This window comes from Entelurus aequoreus, linkage group LG16 (assembly GCF_033978785.1).
Source record: "Entelurus aequoreus isolate RoL-2023_Sb linkage group LG16, RoL_Eaeq_v1.1, whole genome shotgun sequence".
Classification (NCBI taxonomy): Eukaryota; Metazoa; Chordata; class Actinopteri; order Syngnathiformes; family Syngnathidae; genus Entelurus; species Entelurus aequoreus.
This window is the reverse complement of record NC_084746.1, coordinates 9,744,227-9,764,930: the sequence shown is the minus strand read 5'-3', so window position 1 is coordinate 9,764,930 and position 20,704 is coordinate 9,744,227. Positions and strand designations below refer to the sequence as shown.

General features: G+C 35.7%; 1 protein-coding gene across 1 annotated transcript in view; it reads left to right on the top strand.

Moving 5' to 3' along the window:
- The window catches only part of LOC133631444 (ephrin type-A receptor 4-like), a 34,624-nt gene that overhangs the window by 10,162 nt on the left and 3,758 nt on the right, over positions 1-20,704 (top strand). Inside the window, exons 3-4 of the mRNA XM_062023644.1 lie at positions 9,482-9,679; positions 12,869-12,979. Of these exons, the coding sequence (XP_061879628.1) occupies positions 9,482-9,679; positions 12,869-12,979 (309 nt within the window). The remainder of the gene's footprint in view (positions 1-9,481; positions 9,680-12,868; positions 12,980-20,704) is intronic.

Genomic DNA, 20,704 nt, shown 5'->3' with positions numbered 1-20,704 from the left:
AAGGAAAACAAGTGGAGTGGCAACTAATCAGATACCGCTGCAGAATGGTGATGCAAGCAGGAGGCGATGTGCACCATGCAGCATGTGGAATGTGTGCAGGTTCTGTTTTAGACGCCACAGCATTTCTTATTACCGCAACACCTTCAAAATAAGGGCTTTTGTTTTTGTTTTACTTGAAAACAAATTCAAGTCATATAATATATCGTAGTCCCCAGAAGAAATCGCACAAAGCCAGATGCTATTTTTAACTTTTATTACCAATCTTATGATAACAAACGGCACAATTCCAACAGGTTTTACCTCCCGTGCAAACACTTTAGCCTCGTCTCGTCTCGCCTCAAATCCAAATCACAGGAACATAAAACATCAACATCAGCTGGTCGTTACAGTAGGAATTGAGATATATATATATATATATATATATATATATATATATATATATATATATATATATATATATATATATATATATATATATATATATATATATATATATATATGTATATATATATATATATATATATATATATATATATATATATATATATATATATATATATGTATATGTATATATATATGTATATATATATATATATATGTATATATATATATATATATATATATATATATATATATATATATATATATATATATATATATATATATATATATATATATATATATATATATATATATATATTTTTCTCTTTTAAAAAGAGAAAAAAAAGTCCTGCTTGCTTTAACCTCTTTAGTCAGCGACATGGAGGGACAGAAGTAGTCTCAAAAACACGAGTACATTCTATAATAACACCAGAAGAAGATGCTACATTTGTTGCTAGTTCTTTTTAATCAAAATAATGTCATTAAAAGTCTGTAAACAATTTTAAAAAATCGCAACAATCAAAAGCAGCAAGAATTGAAAATATGGCTAAACGATACAAAAAAATGTGTTAATACTAATTCATAATAACAGGTTTGTTACGCCCCGGGAGGAGCTGGACGAAGTTGTTGGGGAGAGGGAAGTCTGGGCTTCTCCGACGCTATTTTTAACTTTTATTACCAATCTTATGATAAAAAAAACGGCACAATTCCAACAGGCTTTACCTCCCGTGCAGACACTTTCGCCTCGTTTCGTCTCGCCTCAAATCCAAATCACAGGAACACAAAACATTAACATCAGCTGGTCGTTACAGTATGAATTGATGTATAGGGCCTATTATTTACACACTATTGACAAGTGATGTACCGACAACTTGACCACCGAAAAAATCACAGAAAACTGCGCTACTGGAAGCGGATGTAAACACAACGCATGCCATTGTCAGCATGTCTGTGATGTGGACGTGATTTTTATTTATATCGCAGATATACCCGCGGACAGCCATCTACAAAATGTGCAAATATTAAAACGACAGTGGCGGCTTTTAAAAAGAGAAAAGAAAGTCACGCTCGCTTTAACCTCTTTAGTCAGCGACATGGAGGGACAGAAGTAGTCTCTAAACACGAGTACATTCTATAATAACACCAGAAAAAGATGCCAAATTTTTTTGCTAGTTCTTTTTAATTAAAAAAAACGTCATTAAAAGTCTGTAAGTCTGGTTGGGGCGGTATAGCTCGGTTGGTAGAGCGGCTGTACCAGCATCTTGAGGGTTCCAGGTTCGATCCTCGCTTCCGCCATCCTAGTCGCTGCCATTGTGTCCTTGGGCAAGACACTTTACCCTCCTGCTCCCAGTGCCACCCACACTGCTTTAAATGTAACTTAGATATTGGCTTTCACTATGTAAAGCGCTTTGAGTCACTAGAGAAAAAGCGCTATATAAATATAATTAACTTCACTTTACTTCACTTTGATCACCAAAAACCGCGCTACTGAAAGCGGATGTAAACAAAACGCACGCCATTGTCAGCATGTCTGTGATGTGGACGTAAGTTTTATATATATCGAAGAAGATGCAACATTAGTTGCTAGTTCTTTTTAATTAAAAAAAAAAAAGTCATTAAAAGTCTGTAAACAATTGAAAGAAATCTCAACAATCAAAAGCATTAAGAATTTAAAATATGGCAAAAAAAATGTGTTGATACTAATTCATAATAACAGATTTGTTACACCCATGAGGAGCTGGACAAAGTAGTTGGGGAGAGGGAAGTCTGCGCTTCTCCGACGCCATTTTTAACTTTTATTACCAATCTTATGATAACAAATGGCACAATTCCAACAGGTTTTACCTCCCGTGCAAACACTTTCGCCTATTATATCTATAAATGTTGTTGTACTGGCACAATGACACTTGCATGGAAATGTGACTACAAATAAATTAAAAAAATACAACTATACCGCTGCAGCATGTGGAATGTGTGCAGGTTCTTTTTTAGACGCCACAGATTTTTTTTTATTACCGCCACACCTTCAAAATAAGGGCTTTTGTTTATTACTTGAAAACATATGCAAGTCATATAATATATTGTAGTCCCCAGAAGAAATTGCACAAAGTCTGACGCTATTTTTAACTTTTATTACCAATCTTATGATAACAAATGGCACAATTCCAACAGGTTTTACCTCCCGTGCAAACACTTTCGCCTATTGTATCTATAAATGTTGTTGTACTGGCACAATGACACTTGCATGGAAATGTGACTTAGAATAAATAAAAAATACAACTATACCGCTACAGCATGTGGAATGTGTGCAGGTTATTTTTTAGACGCCACAGTATTTTTTGTAATACTGCCACTCCTTCAAAATAAGGGCTTTTTTTCTTTCTTGAAAACAAATGCAAGTCATATAATATATTTAAGTCCCCAGAAGAAATAGCACAAAGCCTGATGCTATTTTTAACTTTTATTACCAATCTTATGATAACAAATGGCACAATTCCAACAGGTTTTACCTCCCGTGCAAACACTTTCGCCTATTATATCTATAAATGTTGTTGTACTGGCACAATGACACTTGCATGAAAATGTGACTACAAATAAATAAAAAATACAACTATACCGCTACAGCATGTGGAATGTGTGCAGGTTCTTTTTTAGACGCCACAGTATTTTTTTTTTTATTACTGCCACACCTTCAAAATGAGAGCTTTTTTTCTTCTTTTTTTTTACTTGAAAACAAATTCAAGTCAAATAATATATTGTAGTCCCTAGAAGAAATCCCACAAAGCCTGACGCTATTTTTAACTTTTATTACCAATCTTATGATAACAAACGGCACAATTCCAACAGGTTTTACCTCCCGTGCAAACACTTTCGCCTATTATATCTATAAATGTTGTTGTACTGGCACAATGACACTTGCATGGAAATGTGACTACAAATAAATAAGAAATACAACTATACCGCTACAGCATGTGGAATGTGTGCATGTTCTTTTTTAGACGCCACAGTATTTTTTGTAATACTGCCACACCTTCAAAATAAGGGCTTTTTTTTTCTTTCTTGAAAACAAATGCAAGGCATATAATATATTGTAGTCCCCAGAAGAAATAGCACAAAGTCTGACGCTATTTTTAACTTTTATTACCAATCTTATGATAACAAATGGCACAATTCCAACAGGTTTTACCTCCCGTGCAAACACTTTCGCCTATTATATCTATAAATGTTGTTGTACTGGCACAATGACACTTGCATGGAAATGTGACTTAGAATAAATAAAAAATACAACTATACCGCTACAGCATGTGGAATGTGTGCAGGTTCTTTTTTAGACGCCATAACATTTTTTTTTATTACCGCCACACCTTCAAAATAAGGGTTTTTTTTTTTCTTTCCTGAAAACAAATGCAAGTCATATAATATATTGTAGTCCCCAGAAGAAATAGCACAAAGTCTGACGCTATTTTTAACTTTTATTACCAATCTTATGATAACAAATGGCACAATTCCAACAGGTTTTACCTCCCGTGCAAACACTTTTGCCTATTATATCTATAAATGTTGTTGTACTGGCAACAATGACACTTGCATGAAAATGTGACTACAAATAAATAAAAAATACAACTATATCGTTACAGCATGTGGAATGTGTGCAGGTTCTTTTTTAGACGCCACAGTATTTTTCTTTTATTACTGCCACACCTTCAAAATGAGGGCTTTTTTTCTTCTTTTTTTTTTACTTGAAAACAAATTCAAGTCATATAATATATTGTAGTCCCTAGAAGAAATCGCACAAAGTCTGACGCTATTTTTAACTTTTATTACCAATCTTATGATAACAAACCGCACAATTCCGACAGGTTTTACCTCCCGTGCAAACACTTTCGCCTATTATATATATAAATGTTGTTGTACTGGCACAATGACACTTGCATGGAAATGTGACTACAAATACATTTTAAAAATACGACTATACCACTACAGCATGTGGAATGTGTGCAGGTTATTTTTTTAGACGCCACAGTATTTTTTGTAATACTGCCACACCTTCAAAATAAGGGCTTTTTTTTTCTTTCTTGAAAACAAATGCAAGTCATATAATATATTGTAGTCCCTAGAAGAAATCGCACAAAGTCTGACGCTATTTTTAACTTTTATTACCAATCTTATGATAACAAACGGCACAATTCCGACAGGTTTTACCTCCCGTGCAAACACTTTCGCCTATTATATCTATAAATGTTGTTGTACTGGCACAATGACACTTGCATGGAAATGTGACTACAAATAAATTAAAAATACAACTATACCGCTACAGCATGTGGAATGTGGGCAGGTTCTTTTTTAGACGCCACAGTATTTTTTTTTTTTATTACTGCCACACCTTCAAAATGAGGGCTTTTTTTCTTTTTTTTTTACTTGAAAACAAATTCAAGTCATATAATATATTGTAGTCCCTAGAAGAAATCGCACAAAGTCTGACGCTATTTTTAACTTTTATTACCAATCTTATGATAACAAACGGCACAATTCCGACAGGTTTTACCTCCCGTGCAAACACTTTCGCCTATTATATCTATAAATGTTGTTGTACTGGCACAATGACACTTGCATGGAAATGTGACTACAAATAAAATAAAAAAATACAACTATACCGCTGCAGCATGTGGAATGTGTGCAGGTTCTTTTTTAGACGCCACAGATTTTTTTTTTATTACCGCCACACCTTCAAAATAAGGGCTTTTGTTTATTACTTGAAAACATATGCAAGTCATATAATATATTGTAGTCCCCAGAAGAAATCGCACAAAGTCTGACGCTATTTTTAACTTTTATTACCAATCTTATGATAACAAATGGCACAATTCCAACAGGTTTTACCTCCCGTGCAAACACTTTCGCCTATTATATCTATAAATGTTGTTGTACTGGCACAATGACACTTGCATGGAAATGTGACTTAGAATAAATAAAAAATACAACTATACCGCTACAGCATGTGGAATGTGTGCAGGTTATTTTTTAGACGCCACAGTATTTTTTGTAATACTGCCACACCTTCAAAATAAGGGCTTTTTTTTCTTTCTTGAAAACAAATGCAAGTCATATAATATATTTTAGTCCCCAGAAGAAATAGCACAAAGCCTGACGCAATTTTTAACTTTTTTTACCAATCTTATGATAACAAACGGCACAATTCCAACAGGTTTTACCTCCCGTGCAAACACTTTCGCCTATTATATCTATAAATGTTGTTGTACTGGCAACAATGACACTTGCATGAAAATGTGACTACAAATAAATAAAAAATACAACTATACCGCTACAGCATGTGGAATGTGTGCTGGTTCTTTTTTAGACGCCACAGTATTTTTTTTTAAATTACTGCCACACCTTCAAATTGAGGGCTTTTTTTCTTTTTTTTTTTACTTGAAAACAAATTCAAGTCATATAATATATCGTAGTCCCTAGAAGAAATCGCACAAAGTCTGATGCTATTTTTAACTTTTATTACCAATCTTATGATAACAAACGGCACAATTCCAACAGGTTTTACCTCCCGTGCAAACACTTTCGCCTATTATATCTATAAATGTTGTTGTACTGGCACAATGACACTTGCATGGAAATGTGACTACAAATACATTTTAAAAATACGACTATACCACTACAGCATGTGGAATGTGTGCAGGTTCTTTTTTAGACGCCACAGCATTTTTTTTAATACTGCCACACCTTCAAAATAAGGGCTTTTTTGTATTACTTGAAAACAAATGCAAGTCATATAATATATTGTAGTCCCCAGAAGAAATAGCACAAAGTCTGACGCTATTTTTAACTTTCATTACCAATCTTATGATAACAAACGGCACAATTCCGACAGGTTTTACCTCCCGTGCAAACACTTTCGCCTATTATATCTATAAATCTTGTTTTACTGGCACAATGACACTTGCATGAAAATGTGACTTAGAATAAATAAAAAATACAACTATACCGCTGCAGCATGTGGAATGTGTGCAGGTTCTTTTTTAGACGCCACAACATTTTTTTTATTACCGTCACACCTTCAAAATAAGGGCTTTTTTTTTTCTTTCCTGAAAACAAATGCAAGTCATATAATATATTGTAGTCCCCAGAAGAAATAGCACAAAGTCTGACGCTATTTTTAACTTTTATTACCAATCTTATGATAACAAATGGAACAATTCCAACAGGTTTTACCTCCCGTGCAAACACTTTCGCCTATTATATCTATAAATGTTGTTGTACTGGCACAATGACACTTGCATGGAAATGTGACTACAAATAAATAAAAAATACAACTATACCGCTACAGCATGTGGAATGTGTGCAGGTTCTTTTTTAGACGCCACAGTATTTTTTTTTTATTACCGCCACACCTTCAAAATAAAGGCTTTTGTTTATTACTTGATAACATATGCAAGTCATATAATATATTGTAGTCCCCAGAAGAAATAGCACCAAGTCTGATGCTATTTTTAACTTTTATTACCAATCTTATGATAACAAACGGCACAATTCCAACAGGTTTTACCTCCCGTGCAAACACTTTCCCCTATTATATCTATAAATGTTGTTGTACTGGCACAATGACACTTGCATGGAAATGTGACAACAAATAAATAAAAAAATACAACTATACCCCTGCAGCATGTGGAATGTGTGCAGGTTCTTTTCTAGCGACGTTCTGTCTGGTCGGGGCTTTTTTGTTTGGAGTCAACTTGGGGTCACATATTTTATTGAAATGATTATTTATTTCCCAGCTGGCTCTGTTTGTTTTTTTCCCCTCAAATTGATTTAGCGTTGGAGAGACTGGCGTATGAAATTGCACAACAAAAGACAATTTCATGCTCGCAAGGTTTATTTTTAAAGACATTTGGTTGTTTTTTTGTTTTTTCTCCTGGGTTTCCTTTCCCCCGCTGGCAGCGTCCTTTCAAAGCGTCTCATCTCAACTTGGCAGCCATCGCTTTTGGACAACTTAGAAAAAGTGGTTATTAATAACATTGCTAGCTTCACTTTTTACTCTTCAAATAAAGGAGGGGTCTTCACTAGGAGTGTCCCCACCAGATGTCAATATTAGTTAACAGCTAATTACCATGTAAATGTTCTCTATTAAGCACACAAAGTTGGTCTTTTCTTGTATTTTATTCAAGTAATTTACCAATGCTCAATATGGTGAGCAGCTCCACAACAGCTAAGCACACAGTAGCACACAAGCTAGACACACGGTACATAGTTCCGCGCTTCCAAAAAGTATTCACAGCGCTTCACTTATTCCACATTTTGTTGGAGTTGGGGACTAAATCACCAAAAATGATTCCCGGGCGCGGCCACCGCTGCTGCTCACTGCTCCCCTCACCTCACAGGGGGTGATCAAGGGTGATGGGTCAAATGCAGGGAATAATTTTGCCACACCTCGTGTGTGTGTGTGACAATCATTGGTACTTTAACTTTAACTATATGTCACAGCCTTATTCCAAAATGCAATGCATTTGTTGTTGTCCTCAAAATTCTACACACAATACCCCAAATATAATTTTTAGAACTTGTACTTAAGTATTCCAATCCTTTGCTCAACACTTTGTTGATGCAAACAAACTTGGCACACCTATCTTTGGGCACTTTCAACCATTGCTGCATTCATCTTTCCCTCGATCCTGACTAGTCTCCCAGTTCTTTCCGCTGAAAAGCACCCCCACAGCATGATGCTGCCACCACCACACTTCACTGTAGGGATGGTATTGGACACATGAGGACTTTGAATATGACCAATGCATGATCCTGTAACTACTTGGTATCGGATCCATACCTAAATGTGTGGTATCATCCAGAACTAATGTAAAGTATCAAACAAGAGAATAATAATATTGGGCAGCGCACACACACGGAGTACTTACAAGCAGACCCAGTGTGTAGACAGAAAAGGGAGAATGGACGCATGGCGACAAAGTAATGTTCTTACATGTACCATTATCACTGGAGGACGAGGAATAGCTAAACATGCTTCACTACACACCGTAGGAGGATACAATAGCTCACCGGCGTCAGAATGTAAACAAACGCCATGGGTGGATCTACACCTGACATCCACTGTAATGATACCAAGTACAAGAGCGTATCTAGTCGATTCTACTATGATTACATCGATATTTTTATCATCACAAAATATTTTTTCCTTTTTTAAAAATGTGTATTATGTTTATAAAGTCAGTAAATACGTTCCTGGACACATGAGGACTTTGAATATGACCAATGTAGGATTCTGTAACTACTCGGTATCGGATCCATACCTAAATGTGTGGTATCATCCAAAACTAATGTAAAGTATCAAAGAAGAGAAGAATAAGTGATTATTACATTTTAACAGAAGTGTAGATAGAACATGTTAAAACGGAAAATAAGCAGATATTAACAGTAAATGAACAAGTAGATGAATAATCCATTTTTTACAGTTTGTCCCTCATAATGTGTACAAAATAATAGGTGTATAAATGACACAATATGTTACTGCAGACTAATTAGGAGTCTTTGTTTGTTTACTTACTACTAAAAGACAAGTTGTCTAGTATGTTCACTATTTTATTGAAGGACTAAATGACAATAATAAACATATGTCTCATGTACACTAACATTTTTGGTTCAAATAAAGATAATAAAGCCTTTTTTTTGTGGTCGTCTTTATTTAGAAAAGTATCCAAATAAATTTTGGTACCGGTACTAAAATATTTTTGTACACTTCTAAGTATTGACAAAAAAGTAGAAAACAAAAGGACAAAGCGTGTTTGTAACTAGTGTTTGTCCAAGTCGTTGTCATAGCCACGACAGTTGTAGTTTTAACAGTCCTGCAAGTGTAAGAATAAGTTAACCAAAGCAAACGATAACATCAAAAAGTGTCGATGGACAAGAAATTTAATTGACTCTTTTTTTCTTCCTTTTTTTTTTCAACAAGTGGATTTCAAAGTTTAGCGAAAGCTACGGTTGTAACCTTAATTTCCCTGAGGGCGCACGCCCAAAAACATCAATAAAGTTCCACCTAATCGAATCTGACGTCAGCAAACTTGTGTTTCCTCGGCAGTGGGAGGAGGTGAGCATCATGGACGAGAAAAACGTGCCCATCAGGACCTACCAGGTGTGTAACGTCCTGGAGCCCAGTCAGAACAACTGGCTGAGGACGGACTGGATCCCCAGATCTGGGGCGCAGCGCGTCTACGTGGAGGTCAAGTTCACGCTGAGAGACTGCAACAGCCTGCCCGGGGTGACTGGCACCTGCAAGGTAGGACCTTTGAATGGCCTGGTGCGTACAACATTGCAACCACACCTCCCCTTTACATCATAACTAGACATTACATGCTTTTGTTCACATCTGTCATCACTTGTAAAAACCAAGCATGATTTTAATCATTATAATCCCTATACTTGACCAGGGGTGTCCAAATATTTTGCAACTAAAGGGCCACATACAAATACTGTTATGTTTGACAGAGGGAGTTGACGGCACAGACACAAAGGGGCAGTAAAGTTATATGATTTATTTTATATATACAGACAATATATCTTCGTCGGCATCCTTCTGTCTCGGGAGACTTTGGGGTAGATTCAAAAAGGGGGGGTCTCACTGGAAAGGTCCCTCCCACGGACGGAGATGGCCCCTGGCACCTCTTTCCTTCGCCAATTGGATGGGCTTGGAACCGGTATCTGCTGGAGTGACCTCTCCAGTGGATCTACATGGCCTTGGCATAGAACTATGGAGGGCAAGCTGTTGTCCAGGCAGCAAGACCCCCCTCTCCGCATGGCTGGTGGATCCAAGGGAGCGACGAGTGTCAATACAACTTGGCACCAGCGACGCCTCAGGAGTTGCCGGAATGACGCTACAACATCAAACCGCCTTCAGGACTCCGGCTCCTGATTTTCTGTCGGGGTTTACTCCCTTAGCCTTAACCTCAAGTGGGTTGACCGCAAGGCAGCGGTGGTTTTGAGATTGGAGATTTCCTTCTCCTAGATGGGCTGCCTTACCAGGTTTACGAGCCCCATCTGCCCGAATGCGGCAGGTAGCACGGGGGTAGTCAGGTCGGGCTTATACCGCCACGGGTAAGAGACAATATATATATAATAATAAAACAATGCTAACTAATAACTATAGAATGGTGTGTGTGACAAAACCCAAGAGTGTGTGTGAGGCTATGTGTATTGTTAGCTGTAGTGTGTTACCAAGTGTTGTGTAGAGCGAGAGGAGGGACTAAGCAGGAAGGCAGTCCATGGGCAGGCAAGCAGTCGAGGGTAGGAGATTGGCAGCGTAGTCCGTGTCCGAGCAGGGGTCGAGGATCGAGGGAGGCAGTCAGAATCCAGAGGGGAACGACAGGGGATCACAACCGGGTGAAACTCGGGAAAGCACTGCGGGAGGACAACAAGGACATCAGACATGGAGGGAAACGCAGAGAGAGAAAAAGAGAGCATAAAGCTTGTGTCGGCTTACGGTACACAATAGAGAACTAAGTTCCCGCGAGGATCCTAGGGTCCACTGGTCCTTATAACGCTCGCCCTCATCAGTCCCAGGTGTGCATATTACTGATCGCCCACAGCCTTGCCGGCATGTGGGCGTGACGCGGCCAGCGCGAGCAGGGGCGTGTATCGGCGCGCTGCCAGCGGAGGTGCTGGCGGACCCAGCTGCCGGGGGAAAAAAGCGGGTTCGAGCCCACGCAGTGACAAATACATTACAAGCACACCTCTCCTTTACATCATAACACATAGACAATACATGCTCTTGTTCACATCTGTCATCACTTGTAAAAACCAAGCATGATTTTAATAATTATAATTCCCACATCTGCAACATCGCGTGGACATCGGGGGCGGTACCTCTAGATTGGCAGACCGGGGGTGGTGGTTCCTCTCTTTAAGAAGGGGAACCGGAGGGTGTGTTCCAACTATCGTGGGATCACACTCCTCAGCCTTCCCGGTAAGGTCTATTCAGGTGTACTGGAAAGGAGACTACTAGTCAAACCTCAGATTCAGGATGAATAGGGTGGTTTTCGTCCTGGTCGTGGAACTGTGGACCAGCTCTATACTCTCGGCAGGGTCCTTGAGGGTGCATGGGAGTTTGCCCAACCAGTCTACATGTGCTTTGTGGACTTGGGGAAGGTATTCGACCGTGTACCCCGGAAAGTCCTGTGGGGAGTGCTCAGAGAGTATGGGGTATCGGACTGTCTGATTGTGGCGGTCCACTCCCTGTATGATCAGTGTCAGAGCTTGGTCCGCATTGCTGGCAGTAAGTCGGACGCGTTTCCAGTGAGGGTTGGACTCTGCCAAAGCTTCCTTTTGTCACCGATTCTGTTCATAACTTTTATGGACAGAATTTCTAGGCGCAGTCAATGCGTTGAGGGGATCTGGTTTGGTGGCTGCAGGATTAGGTCTCTGCTTTTTGCAGATGATGTGGTCCTGATGGTTTCATCTGGCCAGGATCTTCAGCTCTGACTGGATCGGTTTGCAACCGAGTGTGAAGCGACTGGGATGGGAATCAGCACCTCCAAGTCCGAGTCCATGGTTCTCGCCCTGAAAAGGGTGGGGTGCCATCTCCGGGTTGGGAAGGAGATCTTGCCCCAAGTGGAGGAGTTCAAGTACCTCGGAGTTTTGTTCACGAGTGAGGGAAGAGTGGATCGTGAGATCGACAGGCGGATCGGTGCGGCGTCTTCAGTAATGCGGACGCTGTATCGATCCGTTGTGGTGAAGAAGGAGCTGAGCCGGAAGGCAAAGCTCTCAATTTACCGGTCGATCTACGTTCCCATCCTTACCTATGGTCATGAGCTTTGGGTTATGACCGAAAGGACAAGATCACGGGTACAAGCGGCCCAAATGAGTTTCCTCCGCCGAGTGGCGGGGCTCTTTCTTAGGGATAGGGTGAGAAGCTCTGCTCCTCCACATGGAGAGGAGCCAGATGAGGTGGTTCGGGCATCTGCTCAGGATGCCACCCGAACGCCTCCCTAGGGAGGTGTTTAGGGCACGTCCAATGGGTAGGAGGCCACCGGGCATACCCAGGACACGTTGGGAAGACTGTGTCTCCCGGCTGGCCTGGGGACGCCTCGGATCCCCCGGGAGGAGCTGGACCAAGTGGCTGGCGAGAGGGAAGTCTGGGCTTCTCTGCTTAAGCTGCTGCCCCCACGACCCGATTTTCGGATCTTGTGGTTTTCGGTCAAGGATTTTGAGCGATTGTTTGTGCAAAGGCACCAACATGTTATACAAGAATAAAAAGGAGACATAATCATTGCATGAAAATAAGTTTGAGCTGCCTCCAGTGTTGACCAAGTCCTGATACATTTGAAGACGTTGTACTTAAGACTCTGGCACATCTGTCTGAGATGTTTTAGATCCTCCATATTGCTCCTCTGGCTTCATTATCATATAAAGAGGCAAGATGAGATAAATGGGCCTCTCTCTCTTCCTTAAACCCCTCTTTCTTGTCTGTCAGGAGACGTTCAATCTGTACTACCACGAGTCCAACGAGGACGGGGAGAAGTCGATCAAAGAGAGCAGCTTCATTAAGGTGGACACGGTGGCGGCCGACGAGAGCTTCACTCAGGTAACGAGCGACTTCTTCATCCTCTCGCCTACGCCACCTTTTAATTTGCTCTTACCGCCCAGAAAAGCTTCCCGCGGCACTCAGCTGTAATGTTTTTATTTGTGCTACACCACTTTCATCTCAGAGAGAGCATGCAGGAATATTTCCTTGCTCTGCTAATTGCCTCCGCCAGTGGAGTTTTGTTTTTGTTGCTGTTTTTTTGAGGGTTGCACCGGAGCTGATTTCCATAGACTTTGTGGAGGGGCCGAGTTTTTGTTACTTTTCACCCAGAGGAATTGTTTGGATCGCCGGTTTTCCAAGTGGGAGGTCTTCTGGAGCCAGAACACTGATTTGGTGTCCCAAAAAAATTTATTGTAGAAAAAGTCATATTGGCACCGAAACAAGTTTTGGCAACAAATAAATACAAAACATTGAAAAAATACAATATTTTTGGTGCACGTTATTCATATTTTTGTACACTTTTATTGTTTTTATGATCACTTCTTTTTTTTTTACGTTATGGAATTAATGTCCCTCCCGCTAAAACGCGTTTTGATATCATAAACAAAAAAAGAAAGAAGGCGAAATTGTGAAAAAGAAACACAAAAACAATAAAAGTGTACAAACATGTGAATATTGGCATCAAAACAAGTTTTGGCAACAAATATATACAAAACATTGAAAAAATACAATATTTTTGGTGCATGTTATTCATATTTTTGTACACTTTTATTGTTTTTATGATCACTTCTTTTTTTTTTACGTTATGGAATTAATGTCCCTCCCGCTAAAACGCGTTTTGATATCATAAACAAAAAAAGAAAGAAGGCGAAATTGTGAAAAAGAAACACAAAAACGATAAAAGTGTACAAAAATGTGAATATTGGCATCAAAACAAGTTTTGGCAACAAATAAATACAAAACATTGAAAAAATACAATATTTTTGGTGCATGTTATTCATATTTGTGTACACTTTTATTGGTTTTGTGTCTTTCAAACGTTTTTATGATCACTTCTTTTTTTTTTACGTTATGGAATTAATGTCCCTCCCGCTAAAACGCGTTTTGATATCATAAACAAAAAAAGAAAGAAGGCGAAATTGTGGAAAAAAACACAAAAACAATAAAAGTGTACATGAATGTGAATATTGGCATCAAAACAAGTTTTGGCAACAAATAAGTACAAAACATAGAAAAAATACAATATTTTTGGTGCATGTTATTCATATTTTTGTACACTTTTATTGGTTTTGTGTCTTTCAAACGTTTTTATGATCACAGCTTTTTTTTTTACGTTATGGAAATAATGTCCCTCCCGCTAAAACGCGTTTTGATATCATAAACAAAAAAAGAAAGAAGGCGAAATTGTGAAAAAAAAACACAAAAACAATAAAAGTGTACATAAATGTGAATATTGGCATCAAAACAAGTTTTGGCAACAAATAAATACAAAACATTGAAAAATACAATATTTTTGGTGCATGTTATTCATATTTTTGTACACATTTATTGGTTTTGTGTCTTTCAAACGTTTTTATGATCACAGCTTTTTTTTTTTACGTTATGGAAATAATGTCCTTCCCGCTAAAACGCGTTTTGATATCGTAAACAAACAAAAAAAGGAAGACGAAATCGTGAAAAAGAAACACAAAAACAATACAAGTGTACAAAAATGTGGATATTGGCACCGAAACAAGTTTTGGCAACAAATAAATACAAAACATTGAAAAATACAATATTTTTGGTGCATGTTATTCATATTTTTGTACACTTTTATTGGTTTTGTGTCTTTCAAACGTTTTTATGATCACAGCTTTTTTTTTTACGTTATGGAAATAATGTCCCTCCCGCTAAAACGCGTTTTGATATCATAAACAAAAAAAGAAAGAAGGCGAAATTGTGAAAAAGAAACACAAAAACAATACAAGTGTACAAAAATGTGAATATTGGCACGGAAACAAGTTTTGGCAACAAATAAATACAAAACATTGAAAAAATACAATATTTTTGGTGCATGTTATTCATATTTGTGTACACTTTTATTGGTTTTGTGTCTTTCAAACATTTTTATGATCACAGCTTTTTTTTTTACGTTATGGAAATAATGTCCCTCCCGCTAAAACGCGTTTTGATATCATAAACAAAAAAAGAAAGAAGGCGAAATTGTGAAAAAAAAACACAAAAACAATAAAAGTGTACATAAATGTGAATATTGGCATCAAAACAAGTTTTGGCAACAAATAAATACAAAACATTGAAAAATACAATATTTTTGGTGCATGTTATTCATATTTTTGTACACTTTTATTGGTTTTGTGTCTTTCAAACGTTTTTATGATCACAGCTTTTTTTTTTACGTTATGGAAATAATGTCCTTCCCGCTAAAACGCGTTTTGATATCGTAAACAAACAAAAAAAGGAAGATGAAATCGTGAAAAAGAAACACAAAAACAATACAAGTGTACAAAAATGTGAATATTGGCACCGAAACAAGTTTTGGCAACAAATAAATACAAAACATTGAAAAAATACAATATTTTTGGTGCATGTTATTCATATTTGTGTACACTTTTATTGTTTTTGTGTCTTTCAAATGTTTTTATGATCACAGCTTTTTTTTTTACGTTATGGAAATAATGTCCCTCCCGCTAAAACGCGTTTTGATATCATAAACAAAAAAGAAAGAAGGCGAAATTGTGAAAAAAAACCACAAAAACAATAAAAGTGTACATAAATGTGAATATTGGCATCAAAACAAGTTTTGGCAACAAATAAATACAAAACATTGAAAAATACAATATTTTTGGTGCATGTTATTCATATTTTTGTACACTTTTATTGGTTTTGTGTCTTTCAAACGTTTCTATGATCACTTCTTTTTTTTTTTACGTTATGGAATTAATGTCCCTCCCGCTAAAACGCGTTTTGATATCATAAACAAAAAAAGAAAGAAGGCGAAATTGTGAAAAAGAAACACAAAAACAATAAAAGTGTACAAAAATGTGAATATTGGCATCAAAACAAGTTTTGGCAACAAATAAATACAAAACATTGAAAAAATACAATATTTTTGGTGCATGTTATTCATATTTTTGTACACTTTTATTGGTTTTGTGTCTTTCAAACGTTTTTATGATCACAGCTTTTTTTTTTACGTTATGGAAATAATGTCCTTCCCGCTAAAACGCGTTTTGATATCATAAACAAAAAAAGAAAGAAGGCGAAATTGTGGAAAAAAACACAAAAACAATAAAAGTGTACATGAATGTGAATATTGGCATCAAAACAAGTTTTGGCAACAAATAAATACAAAACATTGAAAAATACAATATTTTTGGTGCATGTTATTCATATTTTTGTACACTTTTATTGGTTTTGTGTCTTTCAAACGTTTTTATGATCACAGCTTTTTTTTTTACGTTATGGAAATAATGTCCCTCCCGCTAAAACGCGTTTTGATATCGTAAACAAACAAAAAAAGGAAGACGAAATCGTGAAAAAGAAACACAAAAACAATACAAGTGTACAAAAATGTGAATATTGGCACCGAAACAAGTTTTGGCAACAAATAAATACAAAACATTGAAAAAATACAATATTTTTGGTGCATGTTATTCATATTTGTGTACACTTTTATTGTTTTTGTATCTTTCAAATGTTTTTATGATCACAGCTTTTTTTATTACGTTATGGAAATAATGTCCCTCCCGCTAAAACGCGTTTTGATATCATAAACAAAAAAAGAAAGAAGGCGAAATTGTGAAAAAAAAACACAAAAACAATAAAAGTGTACATAAATGTGAATATTGGCATCAAAACAAGTTTTGGCAACAAATAAATACAAAACATTGAAAAATACAATATTTTTGGTGCATGTTATTCATATTTGTGTACACTTTTATTGGTTTTGTGTCTTTCAAACGTTTTTATGATCACTTCTTTTTTTTTTTACGTTATGGAATTAATGTCCCTCCCGCTAAAACGCGTTTTGATATCATAAACAAAAAAAGAAAGAAGGCGAAATTGTGAAAAAAAAAACACAAAAACAATAAAAGTGTACATAAATGTGAATATTGGCATCAAAACAAGTTTTGGCAACAAATAAATACAAAACATTGAAAAATACAATATTTTTGGTGCATGTTATTCATATTTTTGTACACTTTTATTGGTTTTGTGTCTTTCAAACGTTTTTATGATCACAGCTTTTTTTTTTTACGTTATGGAAATAATGTCCTTCCCGCTAAAACGCGTTTGATATCGTAAACAAAAAAAAAAAGGAAGACGAAAGCGTGAAAAAGAAACACAAAAACAATACAAGTGTACAAAAATGTGAATATTGGCACGGAAACAAGTTTTGGCAACAAATAAATACAAAACATTGAAAAAATACAATATTTTTGGTGCATGTTATTCATATGTGTGTACACTTTTATTGTTTTTGTTTCTTTCAAATGTTTTTATGATCACTTCTTTTTTTTTACGTTATGGAAATAACGTCAGTGTTTTAGCATGCACCTGTGGGCGAGGCTTATAACAACTTTACCATAGTAGTAACACGAATATATCCCATAACACTTGATTTTTTTATCTTCTACGGTGTTTTTACAGTCCAGTAAAACTGCTTCCGGGTAGCCCCGCCCACAGGCGCCGGCCCCTCCTGCTAAAACGCGTTTTGATATCGTAAACAAACAAAAAAAAAGAAGGCGAAATCGTGAAAAAGAAACACAAAAACAATAAAAGTGTAAAAAAATGTGAATATTGGCATCAAAACAAGTTTTGCCAACAAATAAATACAAAACATTGAAAAAATACAATATTTTTGGTGCATGTTATTCATATTTGTGTACACTCTTATTGGTTTTGTGTCTTTCAAACGTTTTTATGATCACAGCTTTTTTTTTTTACGTTATGGAAATAATGTCCTTCCCGCTAAAACGAGTTTGATATCGTAAACAAAAAAAAAAAAGGAAGACGAAATCGTGAAAAAGAAACACAAAAACAATACAAGTGTACAAAAATGTGAATATTGGCACCGAAACAAGTTTTGCCAACAAATAAATACAAAACATTGAAAAATACAATATTTTTGGTGCATGTTATTCATATTTTTGTACACTTTTATTGGTTTTGTGTCTTTCAAACGTTTTTATGATCACAGCTTTTTTTTTTACGTTATGGAAATAATGTCCTTCCCGCTAAAACGCGTTTTGATATCGTAAACAAACAAAAAAAGGAAGACGAAATCGTGAAAAAGAAACACAAAAACAATACAAGTGTACAAAAATGTGAATATTGGCACCGAAACAAGTTTTGGCAACGAATAAATACAAAACAATGAAAAAATACAATCTTTTTGGTGCATGTTATTCATATTTGTGTACACTTTTATTGTTTTTGTGTCTTTCAAATGTTTTTATGATCATTTCTTTTTTTACGTTATGGAAATAACAACAGTGTTTTAGCATGCACCTGTGGGCGAGGCTTATAACAACTTTACCATAGTAGTAACACGAATATATCGCATAACACTTGATTTTTTTATCTTCTACGGTGTTTTTACAGTCCAGTAAAACTGCTTCCGGGTAGCCCCGCCCACAGGCGCCGGCCCCTCCTGCTAAAACGCGTTTTGATATCGTAAACAAACAAAAAAAAAGAAGGCGAAATCGTGAAAAAGAAACACAAAAACAATAAAAGTGTAAAAAAATGTGAATATTGGCATCAAAACAAGTTTTGCCAACAAATAAATACAAAACATTGAAAAAATACAATATTTTTGGTGCATGTTATTCATATTTGTGTACACTTTTATTGGTTTTGTGTCTTTCAAACGTTTTTATGATCACAGCTTTTTTTTTTACGTTATGGAAATAATGTCCCTCCCGCTAAAACGCGTTTTGATATCATAAACAAAAAAAGAAAGAAGGCGAAATTGTGAAAAAAAAAACACAAAAACAATAAAAGTGTACATAAATGTGAATATTGGCATCAAAACAAGTTTTGGCAACAAATAAATACAAAACATTGAAAAATACAATATTTTTGGTGCATGTTATTCATATTTTTGTACACTTTTATTGGTTTTGTGTCTTTCAAACGTTTTTATGATCACAGCTTTTTTTTTTACGTTATGGAAATAATGTCCCTCCCGCTAAAACGTGTTTTGATATCATAAACAAAAAAAGAAAGAAGGCGAAATTGTGAAAAAACCCCACAAAAACAATAAAAGTGTACATAAATGTGAATATTGGCATCAAAACAAGTTTTGGCAACAAATAAATACAAAACATTGAAAAATACAATATTTTTGGTGCATGTTATTCATACTTTTGTATACTTTTATTGGTTTTGTGTCTTTCAAACGTTTTTATGATCACAGCTTCTTTTTTTTTACGTTATGGAAATAATGTCCTTCCCGCTAAAACGCGTCTGATATCGTAAACAAACAAAAAAAAGGAAGACGAAATTGTGAAAAAGAAGCACAAAAACAATACAAGTGTACAAAAATGTGAATATTGGCACCGAAACAAGTTTTGGCAACAAATAAATACAAAACATTGAAAAATACAATATTTTTGGTGGATGTTGTTCATATTTTTCTACACTTTTATTGGTTTTGTGTCTTTCAAATGTTTTTATGATCACAGCTTTTTTTTTTACGTTATGGAAATAATGTCCCTCCCGCTAAAACGTGTTTTGATATCATAAACAAAAAAAGAAAGAAGGCGAAATTGTGAAAAAAACCCACAAAAACAATAAAAGTGTACATAAATGTGAATATTGGCATCAAAACAAGTTTTGGCAACAAATAAATACAAAACATTGAAAAAATACAATATTTTTGGTGCATGTTATTCATATTTTTGTACACTTTTATTGGTTTTGTGTCTTTCAAACGTTTTTATGATCACAGCTTTTTTTTTTTACGTTATGGAAATAATGTCTCTCCCGCTAAAACGCGTTTGATATCGTAAACAGAAAAAAAAAAGGAAGACGAAATCGTGAAAAAGAAACACAAAAACAATAAAAGTGTACAAAAAAGTGAATATTGGCATCAAAACAAGTTTTGGCAACAAATAAATACAAAACATTGAAAAAATACAATATTTTTGGTGCATGTTATTCATATTTTTGTACACTTTTATTGGTTTTGTGTCTTTCAAACATTTTTATGATCACTTATTTTTTTTTTTACGTTATGGAATTTATGTCCCTCCCGCTAAAACGCGTTTTGATATCATAAACAAAAAAAGAAAGAAGGCGAAATTGTGAAAAAGAAACACAAAAACAATAAAAGTTTACAAAAATGTGAATATTGGCATCAAAACAAGTTTTGGCAACAAATAAATACAAAACATTGAAAAAATACAATATTTTTGGTGCATGTTATTCATATTTTTGTACACTTTTATTGGTTTTGTGTCTTTCAAACGTTTTTATGATCACAGCTTTTTTTTTTTACGTTATGGAAATAATGTCCTTCCCGCTAAAACGCGTTTTGATATCATAAACAAAAAAAGAAAGAAGGCGAAATTGTGAAAAAAAAACACAAAAACAATAAAAGTGTACATAAATGTGAATATTGGCATCAAAACAAGTTTTGGCAACAAACAAATAAATACAAAACATTGAAAAAATACAATATTTTTGGTGCATGTTATTCATATTTTTGTACACTTTTATTGGTTTTGTGTCTTTCAAACGTTTTTATGATCACAGCTTTTTTTTTTACGTTATGGAAATAAT